At 42.7% G+C, this 14,285-nt stretch overlaps 1 protein-coding gene across 2 annotated transcripts in view; it reads left to right on the top strand.

Annotated features, from left to right (window-relative positions):
* The first annotated feature begins 1,442 nt into the window (after positions 1 to 1,442).
* The window catches only part of arfgef1 (ADP-ribosylation factor guanine nucleotide-exchange factor 1 (brefeldin A-inhibited)), a 45,295-nt gene continuing 32,452 nt past the window's right edge, over positions 1,443 to 14,285 (top strand). For both annotated transcript variants that reach the window (XM_034559714.1, XM_034559713.1), the window contains exon 1: positions 1,443 to 1,808. In XM_034559714.1, coding sequence (XP_034415605.1) covers positions 1,685 to 1,808 — 124 coding nt within the window. In that variant the 5' untranslated portion in view covers positions 1,443 to 1,684. The remainder of the gene's footprint in view (positions 1,809 to 14,285) is intronic.

The following is a 14,285-nucleotide window of genomic DNA, read 5'->3' as shown; positions in this document are numbered from 1 at the left end:
TGCTTTTAATCACCCGATCGCTATTCATATTCCGGTTGCGTTCTATTTTTAAATGAGTCCCGCCAAGTGCCAGTACCTTAATTTTCATGTGTTAATGCCTTTATTACTGCAACATTGTTGGTGTATGTACATTATGCTATCACCTGACAATCTTGTGTTTGGTTTAAATTGGAATGTTTTTTTGTTTGATTTTCTTTTTTACAAATTTGGTTCAGACTAAAAATTTGAATTGAATGACTTTTTACTTTGGTAGCTTACTGTGTCATTACTCAGGTATGAATCAAAGACAAAGTCAGAAATATTTACTTTTTGACAGCACATGTGCTTGTTATGAGGTTCTAATAAATGGATGACATCTGATTTAATAAATGTTGTTCTATAACACTGTAAATGTTCATGTTGTCGTCTCTCATTAATTGAAATCAGCTATGTGTCACAGGAGGTGTATCCCATAGTTGTATGTTCCACATGTTGCCCAACTTTTATCATGGTAAACTCTTTTAAATTCGACAGCTCAATGAGTCACCACGTTAAAAGCACAGCACTTTAAATCAAGCGCTACAAACATCCTCCTCTTTTTCTTTTCCACTCTGTGGTCTTATTTATGGATTCACAAATGGTGGAGCTGACATGCAAGACATCCCAAAGAGAAAGTGAACTCTGCCGCCCACAACTGCCAAATCTGTGTTGTCAAATTGCCAGATTTCCTGGATGTATTTGCTGCTGAACTTTACTAAATGTTGCTCAAGGCCGTAAAAGGCAGTGTAGCTAAACATATAGGTACAGTTATTGATGATGTGGCGCATTAAGGAAAGTGATGGTCGGGTTAAACAAGAAGATAAAGAGATATCTGCAACATAATAACCATAGACAATAATGTGATGTGAGTTATTCATGTTTTAAGACTATGATTAAATTTGATTTATGATCATGGGGGAAAAAATGACTACATCCATAGGTTAGGTTAATCGTGTAGGAAAAAAAATGTTTTCGATGTGTTTACATATGTAATATATCTAAATGCCGGTGGTAAATATGGCCATATTTTCAAATATGATCATCTAATAATAACAAAAATACTTGTTTTACTTCTAAATGTCAAAGTTTTAAGTCACTTTTAAATATACCTGTAATGTAGCTGTTAAAAATATCACACATTGGATACTCAATATTCCTGTTCATTCCACATATCCACGCAACAACAAAATGCACTTACACACATGTATAATGAACATATATTGTAAGTATGTACGTAGAAAAGTAGCATGTTTTATTCTGCAAACATTGATGCTGGCATGCTTGGTTTAATTCGTAACATGCATATATTAATACCAGTTATTTTACATGTGACTTTAATAAGATCGTGTAGGCGTATGCACGAAAGCTTAGCTGTAAGACTACACTCATGACAGACTCTCTCTCTCTCTCTCGCTCTCTCTCTCTCTGCCTCACTGCGACCGTTCTCAACGTACGTGACGTCGCTTCCTCTCTCCAACATGGCGCAGGAGGCAGGTCGTTAATGGAAATCTGAGGGATTTACCCCACCTTCTGTGTTTATTTATGTTTGTCTGTTAGGGGCTCTGAGGCTGACATTTGTAAAGGACTACATCTCTATCCGAGGCGGCTGCAGCCCCCCCACCCCCTCTTGGGACCAGGCACACCTCGCCCCAAATTCCGGTGCGACATGTTTGAGGGCAAAAAGACGAAAAACATGTTCCTCACACGAGCTTTGGAAAAGATCCTGGCCGACAAGGAGGTGAAAAAGGCTCACCATTCGCAATTGCGCAAAGCCTGTGAGGTGGCACTTGGTGAGTTGTGTTGTTTCAGCTGCACATTTTTCCCTGTCTGGTCTCGGGACTCATTGATTTAGACACGTCATGCAGCCGCTCACTTATTAACCGGTGATCCTGCAATGTCGCAGCGCAACGCGGTGTCATTATCGGTCATTAAGCGCCCAGCGGCCGCTAATATCGTCTTGTTTGGCGTTATAATTCAGCCAAACATGCGTATTTAATGGTCGTGGCACACGGGCTTAGGATTCCGTATCAAACACGGAAATGGTGCAGGAGGGGTGGGTGTTCGCAACACTGAACCGATGCTGCGAAACTAGTAGCGACGTGAGAACAGGCCGAGCACTGGGCAGATAACTAAGTTGTTAACGGCCGCATCCTCCTCCAGTATCAAACTGAGCAATAACCAACGCGTACGCATTCGCCAAGTGTGTACTAAACTCATTTAAACGGCTTGGTTTGACGCGTTTAACCCCAGAGGCGTGAGATGTTTGTGTCTCTTCCTGGTGCACAAGACACGTAGTTAAGCTAGTAGCCGTGGCCGTTGAGTTCATGGTAGTTTGTCCTTTTTAGTGCCGCCTTTATGCAATAAACAGTGTAATTGTTGAACTCTCTGGGCTCTAATATGCGTTATGTTGTGAAACTACACGAGAAGTCGGGACAGTGAAGGCGTCAGCTGTCAGTAGCATCTCGATGCTATCGAACAGTGTCAAGCTAATGGTCATAAGAGATGATTTCCGGTCGGATCGAAAATAAAATACAATTGAAATACACGCGATACTAATCAAAATGGAAGGACATTTAAATAACAAGCTGAAAGGATACATATATTAGTAAAATAATTAGTATTAACTAACAATTAACAAACATTCACTTCATATCGTACGTATATCCACGCCAGTTGTTGTCACATCGACTGTGCTTTTATTTTGAAGTCAACATCACTTAACGCCCGCTTTCAATTGAGCTACATGTGGTAGCCTTCTGAAACTATTTGTTAGCAGGTGTATTTTCCGACACACGTTCTTGGGCAGACTATTAATAATAAATATCAATTTTCTAAACAATATTTATAACAGAAATTCTCAGAGCAGCATTTTACATTTATAATACCTTAACGAATATTGTTTTTCCATGTCGCACTTTGTTTTTAATCTGTTCTGAGTTGGAACAAGCTGGTGTTTGTCCTGCAAAAGGGAGTAATATGACACTGCCAGAGAAACAAAGACTCCATGTTGTGCAGCAGCCAGACATCCAACCTGTCTTGACAGTTGCTACCTTTACCAACTCTTTCAGCTGTTTTGAAATGGCCTTGAAGGCTTAAATACCCTGATCATGTTTGTTGAGGATAAGGCTTGCACTGATGTTTTGTAAAACCAACCCACCTACACACAAATCATATATTCCTCCCCCCATTTTGTTTGGTAAGCAACAGAAAAGAGGTTAGTGTTCATTGAAAGAATGAGACTCTCTCTAGCATGGGTCTTAAAGAAAAATGCACCATAAAATGCCCCAGCGATCATTGGAGAGTCAGTATTGTCTCTTTACCTGTGAATCAGCATAAAGACCTGCATTGATGATGACATCAGTTGACACTCTTTGTCACTGTAAGGGAATTAGTCACCCTATGGGTTTTATTGAAATGCAGGCCGTCCAAATGCGAGTCAGAAAACAATCAAGAACATGCCATGAATGCTGACTGTCATATAGCATCATAGCAGTTATTTCCTGTTTGACAGATGACATCGCCACAACAGTCTATGCTACTGATCAACATTCACCAGTTAACACTGAATTCTATCTCAGGGCGTACTTTCACTTTAAAAAAAATAGTATTAGTCATTGTTTTACGATCTCCTCAGGTCAGGCTAACAATACTCAGATAAAACCCTGCGTGGCAGTCCAGCGCAGAAATGACATAGTATCATTTCTCATTATAACTGTCTATGTCGATTTGAACTTCACACTGAGGCTCAGTCGTACTCTAAAAACCTACAAAATGAGAATCTCTGTAATGAGTGTGACAGTGGCACAGTAGTAGTGCATATCAAAAAACGACTCGGTGACCCAGTATACTGAGTGACTTACATAATCCCCTCCAGCTCTTGGGGCTCTGAGACATCTCGGAGAGAGTGCCTGTGCCAGAGTCTCCTCTTTACTGTCACTGAACGTTCTCCTGTTATTCACTGTGCCGAACTAGGTACAAGTATTGTTCAATTTATTTTCCCTTGTATAACACAAGATGGTATTTATTTAGCTTTTCGTTCCCATTTGATCATATTTGGCATGTGGATTGAGACATTCTCTCTTATGTATCTACATCTATATATATATATATATATTTATTTATTTATTTATCTATAGATGTATCTATAGATATTAATCACTGCAGGGTTTTAACATATAGGAATGAGGTAAAAGGCTTTGGCTCGGCTGCTTTTGTTAGACAGTCCACCCTCCTCTCTACCAAACTGACCTTTCACTTGGATTATCAAAATGTCGCTCAGCAGTTTCCCAAAAAGAATGGTGTCTCAATTTCTCACACGCTCTATACTGTCGTGGTGTAGAGTCCTATTATCTTTGGAGCTCATCGGTGGCTTCTTTGAAAGGAGCTGTCTGATTGGAGGAAGACATGGAGGGGAAAGCTGACCGTTGACTCATCGTAGGCCCTCAGGCTATATCTGCCTCTCACCTGTCGGAGGTGAACATACAGGTTTCGGTTTATTGTTGTCACGCATTGCTTGCTTCAGGTGATGCTGGCTTAGTGGATGGTTTTATTGTTTTTGAACCCAACCGGTCTTGTCTGACTTGAGAAGTTCACGGGGCTTCACTGCGGCTGCAGAGCAGTCACACTGTGAATGTAACACGTTAAATCAGGGAACTCTGTCCAAGCTGCCACGCGAAGAGGAGTGAGAGCTTGTATCCAGGATAGTAGTCACTTGAGGAGTGGAGTCCTGCTGAGCACATTGCTCATTATCTCTCCCCTTAGGGTGTATGATCTGAGGGTCAGCTGCATAGGTCACAGCAACCTGTAAACCCTTTCTTCATTCCTCCCGTCAAGTCCTATTACCTGCAGATGCATATTCTGTTCAGGATCTGGAGGCAGCCTCTGGAAAGAGAACTACACCACGTCTGAAGCTTTGTTGGATACACAATATGTTTTTCTTCCTTGTCTTTCTTGCCACTGATCATCGCTGAACAAATAGTTACTCAATACCTGTAGTTGTAGCTTAAATGTAGTGGTTAATGTGTTGTCGTGCAGACAAAATAAGTATGGGGACGATGGCTTTATTATTGTTATTGTCCTCGACCAAAGAAATTCCAGGTTGACTAACACTCATACAAGTGTGTCGACTAATCGAGCTTCTCCACAAAGAATCGCACAAACGCGTCATTTTAAATCTTGTGTTTACCAGAGATGAACCTGCCTTTGGTTTTATATGGGTGTGTATGTGAGAGCAGTGTTTTCATTTTCTGTCAGAAAGCCATATCGTTGTCAGTTGGCTGGCAGATATTGACAGTTTGAGTGTCTGCGGTTTGTTCCCTGCTGTCTGAGGGGTTTAACATTCATTTAATCTGAATGCTTTGCAACATGGGGTTGGTATGAGAAAATAAACAACAATAAACCAGGAGGTAGTAGCTATATTGACACGGTCCACTGACTCTTGGCACACTTTAATGTATTCCTTGGTCCACACATCGACGTTATCCTTTTCTTCTTGAACATGTGAATGCGGATGTTTTGTTATAATAGTTTTTGTAGCTTTGGAGTGAACCTGGAGTTTCCAAACTTTTGGCCATATACGTAGATATTATTATCACTTTAGTTCAGAAGATCTGAACAATAGTGTTCCTGCGAAAAATTAAGCAATTTTCGTAAATTGATCCTCAGCCACTTTATTTAATAATCAAAGGCTAATAATGAATTATCAATTAATCATTAACATCCCCTAATTGCAATTTACATAATTGTAATCTTTTCATGATTAAGAAATGTTTCCTGCTCATACAAAGGAGGTTTTCTTCAACTAATGCCTCTGTATTTGTAGCATAATCGTGGCATTTTCCCATCAAAGTCAAAAGAACCTTGAATACGACCAAATTCAAGACTCCTGCCTTCACAGGCCACCTTTTTTATTTGGAGTTGGCGAACTTGGCAGGACAGCCAATGGAACAATACCTCTGATTGTCAAGAATGGCCAGCACATGCTCCTCTATGATAAGCTGCCCCATACTCGCCACATGCTCCACCACGATAAGCACCAGGCTATAAATGATCCTGTTTGTTAATTAAGGCTTCTACCACAACACCCTGAAGACCGGCATGAGTGAAGCGATGGCAGCCGTTGACTACACCTTCACTTGTCATGGTGCTGTAAATGGCACTAAATGTTCCACTGTTTGACTTGAACTGGAATCGGATATACGTGCATGTTTGTGTCAGACGCAGACTTATTTCGCCGTTCTAGCCTGTTGGGCTTCAGCTAACGACTATTTGCGATTATTCCATTCAGTGTTAAAAATTGAGAAATTTTAGTGATAAAAGCCCTTTTGCAAATTCTCAGTCAAACGAGTATAAGAGGCCCTACCTGATTTTTGAATGTGCTGTATGTGTCTCGTAAACGTGTTGTAACAATTTGTTCCACGATCAAATCTGTTGCGACATTGCCCTGAAGGAAAGGGAGACGGTAGAACGGGTGAGGCCCCCACGCCTGGTTTCTGTCTCATTTCCCCCCTGCTAGCCTAAGTGCAGATGCTTAAGCTGCTTGTAACCCCAAAGGTTGACTGGTATTCAGGTAATGAGCAGTGGAGTTTTCAACATGGCAGTCAGTGCTCGCTCTGAAAGCATTAAAAAAAAAAAACATTCATCGATACGGAAAAGACGGTTTACAATTTAGAAGAAAAGAGTCTGATTATTTGTTTTCCAATCCTGTGTTTGTATTTCTCTTCTTAAACTGATGCCTCCATACATAATGCAGTATTTCTCTCCACTGATGCCTGCTTCAGTCTCGGGACAGGTGATACATGTATTATACTGCAAACAGGTGTGTTGCTTGTATTTATCTGTAGTATCCATCCTGTTTTGATCTATCATCTGTATTCATCCAAATAATTCATCACCATTACTGAGGGAGGTGGGGGGAGGAAGAGGAAGTTCAATAATAGGTGTCAGTAGGGAGGCAATGTTAGCTAGAAGAATTTAGGAACTTACAGCTGAACTGAAATTAAAGTACCTTTTTGCTACTAAAACAGTGTTTATACCCTTTTGAGTAAGTTTTTTTTGGCCCGTGTACTTACTTGTTCAAATTTGTTCAGTGGTCCCTTCCAGTGGGCATTATTGTTGTGCACTGATTAAGTGCAGGTTTTTTGATTGGTGCAATTCCTGTGTGGAAAGGATCTTAAAATAATTCATAATTTAACTTAAATTCCAAAGGACTGTGCTGCTGATGACTCAGCTGGTCTTACAAAACATGAATGAAAAGTTAACATGAAGCAGCACCTTGGTAGCCGAGTTACAGCACATATAACCATATAACGTCCCGGGTTTGATTAGGTCCTTGGGACCTTTGTTGCTTGTCGTACCCCTGTCTCCCCCATTCTCTCTCCCATTTTAGCAAGCATGGCTAACCGTCTTCCACTTCCCGAGTGGAATATAACATGATGGGTTCTCCCAACTTTTGGCTTTGTCGAGTTGCAGAGGCAGGTTTAAATAGCTGAATATCCAGTGTATAACATGGGCTCACTCACGCTACTCTGAGAACTGTTACAGACATACAGGACTCTAACTTCCTTTTGTCAGTAGTACACCAAGAAAGATGACATTGCGTCTCATGGCAACGCACGCTCCCAAGCATCAGTTAACCATATGGAACTTAAATGATTTTTCCACAAGTATGTAAAAAAAGGACTGAATCCTCTTTTAAGAGATGTATCAATTTGCACCATGGCCGAGTTTGAACTCCATCATAGCTTGCTGCTAAGCATGCTGGGACTTAAAAGAGGGCAGGTTGGATGAGAAGGGGTACTTTGGCTGAAGGAGCCATTGACTGGCTAATATCTCCAACTTGTGCAACAAGGACAGGAAAGTGTAATTCATAGCATTGGAGCAGAAAAGTGCCAAATCATGTATCTTCAATTATTTTAAATGAATGCTTTCCAATAACAAAGCCAGCACCTGAGTAATCAAGGCCTTGTGGAGGCAGAGTGTTGTCACCGTATGGCAAAGAAAAGGAGAGTCCTAATTCAGCCATGGCGATTAAAAGCAGGCTTATGCATGTGCGAGTGAGGAGGTTGGTTGGCCACACACACACGCTGATGTAATGCGCACACACACAGGCGTGCGCACACACGATTAGGTAGCCCAGACAACCTCTGACAGTGTTTCGTTCTTCCCTCTCCCAATGTAATTACTGCTGTGCAACCTTTCCTTTCAGCCTAGACAATGGAAATGTCAGGGGTCTGATTTTTCTCAGGCTCTGCGTGGTGGTCGCAGCTGCCTTGTGTTTATCCATATTTGGGAGGAGGTGGAGATGTACACCTACACATTGATTCATCCACAGATTATCTTTGTGGCCCAAAGCTACAGTGTAGTCTTTATTACTATGCCTATGGACATTGTCTTCTTGCAAACTGTTCTCAAAATGCTGTTTCTTTTATTTATAAACACACCAGAGACGTGATCATGTTCACACCCTCAATAATGGGGTCACTGTTGGACACTGAATGAAGATAAGACTTTACTTTGTATAGCTTGCGCCATCATAAAGCCAGTGTATGTCCATCGGAGTCTTGAGGCTTCCTTTCTCGTCTCCTCGGCTTATTTCTCTTATCCTGTCGAACCACACTCGCGCCTTTTTTATTTTTCTTTACCTGCTTGAACATCCTGCACAGTCGGCTCCTATCTGGAGACACGCAGTCCCTGAGGCCACCATGTTTTACTGAAGTGAAAGCAATCGGGTGCTGGATTGAATTAAAGCTGATCGCTGCATACGGAGTGGTTGGAGCCAACCATGGGATCCATGCCAGATGCAGAAGGGCTCTGAGCGCTTTGAAATGTAAATGCTGCAGGATGGCGTTTCTCCAGCTCCTCGCTCAGGTGATGGAAACTGAGTCAGAGGGTGACCTCTAACCTCTCCTCTGTCTGTGTGTTTAAAGATTGTATGGAGCCCATGAGGAAGGAGTATGTGGGTTATGTTGCGTGGTTTTTGACCCACCCAAAGGGCAGGAAGTGATAAGGATACTTTTAAATCCTTTACATTTTTCCTTCTCTGGGAATGTTCTCTTTCTTTCTTTCTTTTGTCTGTGGTTGAGGATTTTAATTCACATATAAAAAGGCTACTAGAGGAGAACAGTATCGTAAGTCACATTGTAGTTTTTTTTTGTGGAGTTTTTCTTGATTTGATGTGAGGGACAGGGATGACGTATGTTTTCAGATTGTAAAGCACTCTAAGGCAAATGTGTAGTTTGTAATTCCGGGCTATACAAAATACATTTAATTGAACTGTGGAACTGACGAGAGAAATGTTTATATAGCGGATTTGTTTTGGAAGCCAGCCTCGTCCTTGTCCCTGCTTGCTTTAGCTTTTTCCCCTTTTTCTCTCGTCACTCTTTATCTGAACCCCCCCCCCCAGCGAGGCTGTTTTCTTGCTGCTGATCTTGTGACGTACTGCGGAGTGTCTCCAGAGAGCTGTCTGTTTATCTCTGTCCCTCCCGCCAGAGGAGCAGCCGTGTGCAGGCTCTGCTGTGTCTTAATTGATAAAATGCTGGAGCTCTCATGGGAGTTGTGGTGTGAACACATTAAATGTGTGTATGCGTACTGTATCTGTGCATGTTTGATGGTGATTATGTGTGTGAACATCTTGCTGGCAAAATGTCCACTTATTGAATTAGTGATCATCCAACAGCGTTAGTCGGCAAGTTTACTTGCCCAGTTGTGTGCAGCCTCCGAAGGCTGTCGTTGCGAGGCTTTACCTGCTTTACACCCCAGTGAAGTCTCCTCTAAAGGATGATACCACTCATACGAGCCTACAGCATCCAGCATGTGAATCGGGGTACTTTATCAGATATGCCTACTTTAACAGTCTTGATAAATAAATACATCTGCAATATTATGTTTATTGTAATCCCTTGCACTCCAGGTGCACCGTCTCTCTTTGTACACCTTTTAAAAACCAATGACGTATTCCTGATACATAGCGTTGCAATAGAACTGCAGGGCTGCATGAACAAACGTATAGCAGCCGGGTGTTGAACTAAGAGTCCACATTTACAGCATGCGTCAGCCAGCAGAGCCCCTTGGGTTGAAATAATGGCCTCTTTGCCTCTGTTTACACATCATTCTGTAGCTAGTACGTACTGCACCTAGGATGAGATTCTGTATTTGTTTAAGCAGAGAAAATGCAAATCTTGTCTAAACCTTCTTTCACAACAGTACTACTGAGTGGCGTGGATAGACCCAATGAGGAAATGATGGAAGTATTCACACATTTGCATATTTAAAACTATATATAAAGTAGTATAAACTGGGTAAAGGTGCCTTGTGGAGTTTTCTTGTAAATAAGTACAAAGTTGTGTTTACATTATGTCTTAATCACCGTAAAACATTGTGTGCATCTTTGAGGTCTAACAAATGTGTTGAAGTATTTCAAATCAGGACTTGCTTACATCCATGCTTACTTGCTAGCAGTCTTTCTTCTTCCATGTCTTTGTTGGTGCTTCCCTGTGCAAGTTAGCGCCCCTGTTGGTCTGTGGAATGGTGTGAAACCTTTGGCAGGACTGTATCGCAGCAGGCGTGCATGCCCATATGCGTCCTTCAGTGCATGCATGAGATGAACAAAACGAGGACTCCTCCTCATGGGGAAAACAACTCACAGTGCAGTTAGCGATGAAATAACTCCACGGGGAACCTTCAATTGGAGAGCAATTGTTGTGTTCAGTTTTGTCAGTGTAACTGTCTGGTGGTCACTTGCAGTCAGCCAGGAAAGAAAGTGTTAAAAACATTAACAGTACAACTTCAGCACAAGTAGGCAATACATGTTCTTAATGTCCTCTTGCACAAGCACACATTACATGAGCACACACGCATCCGGGCAGGGTTGGACCTGTGATGCCAGTGTTTAGGGTCCTCTGCTGCTGGCTTAGGAATGCTTTGTCACGCCACTAAGACCGGGTGTCCCCCAGTAAGAAGAAGAAGAAGAAGAAGAAGAAGTTAGCCTGCCAGCAGCTTTTGTCATCAGTGAGAGACGGGGAGCAGGTTGTTATGTCATGCTGCCTCGAGACGCAGTCGGACTTTGATGTGATGCTTCATGAAAGCAGACTGCCATTCTGCTTTGTGTTAATGGATGTTGTGTTTTCCAAAATGAATCATCATGTGCCCCCCCCCCCCCCCCCCCCCCCCCCCCCCCCCCCCCCCCTCCCTTGAGCATTCACGGTATAGCTTTTGCCTCTCTGCAGTGTTTGGTATTTCAGTGAAAGTTTAATGAATATGCATGCACATCTTAGAGCAACACTGTTTGCTCTCCTCCACATGCATTAACTCATGTTTGGAGCATTAGGTTGTAAGCTGCGGTGCTCCGGGGATTTTGGTAGTAGTAGCTCCACGAGGGGAGCACATTCTTCATTCACTCGGCTTAGATTTTCCTCCAGATATTGAAAGGATTTAAAGTGGTAACCCTGCGACAATCCTGCTTCTAACCTTTTCACAGGGTTGCCAAATACTCCCTTGCTGATTCATCAGCCTTATCTATTACGGCTGTATATTTGCATCCTTAGGGGCTGACTATGCCATTGTGCCGTTGTTATCCAAAGCCATGATCAGCGTCTGCTGTAGCTGCATGCTAGTGTGATTGAAGGGATCACTGATAAGCCCCTTTGAAACATGTATCGTGTACAGCGCTGCAGACACCTGTCTCTGCTCACTGTCGAGTGTGAGGTTGTCCTGCTCGGGCCTGCATTCATCCTGGGCATCTCAGTTCGAAACTGTGAGGTTGTCGTGCCTGTTGTCTCTCAAAAAACAGCTCTCCTTCCTGCAGGATTTCAGTAGCTGTCAAATGGCCGTGCTGATCACACCGTGTGCCATGCTATTTGTTTCCTAGCTGACCGGGGTGGCATTTGCTTGTTTTTGCGCGAGCTGACTTTGGGCAGAGGTGCTGAAACTTTTGCCTTGACGTCGTCCTCATCTCATGTATTTTTCACTGTTGTAGTGAGGGACCTAGGCTATTACCTTTAATATGCCTGCCATGTCACACGGCTGATCTTTAGCGACGTGTGTGTCCAATAATAAATAAGGATATGTTTTATGAATTAATCATGGCATAATGGTTGGAAGCTTTGACTCAACATTGTGTGTCATGGTATTAAGACAGTAGGCAGGGCTGAATGTTTTCTGAAATTCAGGAAGTGCTTTATTTCCCCATCAGGAGGACAACGGATCATTAATAATGTTGGTGCTACAATACCATTTGACAGTGGGGAGGTGTACCTGACTTGCCTGTGTGCCTATACTCGGCTGCATTCATGCATGTCTATTTTGTACACTTCCTATTTCTTAAAAATCTCCCTGTGCCCACTCGTCTTTATCCAGGCGTGCAGTGCAGTCGTTCCAGAGAAGAGGGGAGAAATGATTAGCCAGGTTTTGACTGACCTTCTCCCCAGCTTAGAGGCAGCTTTCAAGGGGGCCTTTGAATAGCTGACAACCTCAGGGTATGTGGGACTCGGTGGTGCAAACTCGAACCAGAGTAAAAGGCTCTCATTTGCACCGTATCTGGTCAGGACCGGACTTGTTAACTTAGCTGCTCAATGCAATAATACACCAGAGAAATATGAAATGTCTACATACATCTGGCTCACGTCTTTCTTCTTGATGAAGAAAGAAAAGTACAATGTAGGCCTAAAATGACCATCTTCAAAAGGGGAATTTGCTGTGTGCTGGCATTAATGCCCATTGAATGTCTTACGGTTAATATCTGGGTCAGTGTAAGAGGGAACAAGTACCTTGAAGATGAGAGAAATGGTGGAGGTGATTGAGGGCATAGCCGGCTGCTCTCATACATTATGGAGCTGTCAAAGGCTTTGTGTTGAGGTCTGGTCTGGGCTATAGCTCACTGGAGAGCAGGACGGCTCGGTCGGTAAAAAAGGTTCCTTATCTATGCCAATTCCCCACTGGGGTTTGGTAAAAACAGTTACATCCTCAGTGTTTGTTTTAAGGATGGGGACAGTAATCTTATTCTCACGTGTTGAAGCATCAGCACAGCAAGGATTGTGATGATATAGCAAAAGCAAGCCTGTAATTCAGTATTATGATTAAAGAATTAAAACAATGCAGTATAAATCAATCAATAGTTTTCTTTCAGTATGTTTAAACAAGTGGAGGGATTGACCTTATTGTGCCTTTTTTTTTATTTTCAAAACTTTTTTGTTGATGTAATAGGAGGATAATGGATGGGTGGAGATGGATGTTTTTTGCAACGAATGCACCAATTCTGGGCTTTGTGGGAGTCAGTTTCACACTTTCAAAGTCTCACTAGTTGTTTCACGAAGGCCCCCGGTCTATTTCATTTGAGAAGATTAAGAAGTTAGATTAAGAAGTGGTGAGACGTTCAGTGTCATCTGCATCACCTCACTGTTTTGCCCACGACACTGAACTGCTGCTGCTGTGGTTGTGCTTTGTTGATACTGGGTCCTGGCATCGCACAAACCCAAACACGGCGTCTTCAAGGTCAGCAGTATTTAGTATGAGTGCTGCAGAGCTGAGGGAGACGGAGAGTGGGGTTGGGTTAATAAGTGACCAAAGGTTTTCTTTGCTGGCCTCATAGCTTGTACAGAAGAAATTCTAAACAGGAATACAGCAGAACACCAGAAATGTTTGAAGAGTTGGTTTTAGTTGTCAACTCAGTTTAACTCTTCCACCAGTGAATAACTCTTTAGTATTCTTTCAGTTTGTATCCAGCGTTTGGTTCATTTTTGGGCACCTGAACAGACGTGTGTGTGTGTGTGTGTTTTGAAACCGGTAGCTGGCCGATCAGATGTGATTCCACCGCCTTAATTCGTGGTGCTTCAGAATTCAAAGTTGTTTATCAAGGAATTCAAAGTTTCCAGGAAATACACGGAGCAAGAACATTCATGGTTCTCATAATGCAGTAGCCATGATAGAGATTGTAACAAGTTTGTGTTCCCCTTCCCCCCCTACCACAGAGACACAGGAGACCGAACTCGGCTTTATGAATCTTTATTGGTCCGGGACACAGTCGCGCTCTCGGCCTTGCCCCTGAGCGCCCTCCTGTCCGTCCTCGGTCTCCGTCACGGCAACGTCCAACCCCTCCTCCTTCCGTCCTACTGCCATTTAACAGGGAAAGCACATCATTAGACCCAGCTGAGGCCAATTAGGTCTCCACCTGGTACCGTTCCCTGAGCGCACTCCCCCAATCCCCCTCTGCAGCTGAGCTTAACCACGCCCCACCACCACAGAGATAATTAGTGCTGAAACAAGTAGTCAAT

This window comes from Cyclopterus lumpus, chromosome 20 (genome assembly GCF_009769545.1).
Source record: "Cyclopterus lumpus isolate fCycLum1 chromosome 20, fCycLum1.pri, whole genome shotgun sequence".
NCBI classification, from domain to species: Eukaryota; Metazoa; Chordata; class Actinopteri; order Perciformes; family Cyclopteridae; genus Cyclopterus; species Cyclopterus lumpus.
This window is presented reverse-complemented; position numbering and strand designations above follow the sequence as displayed.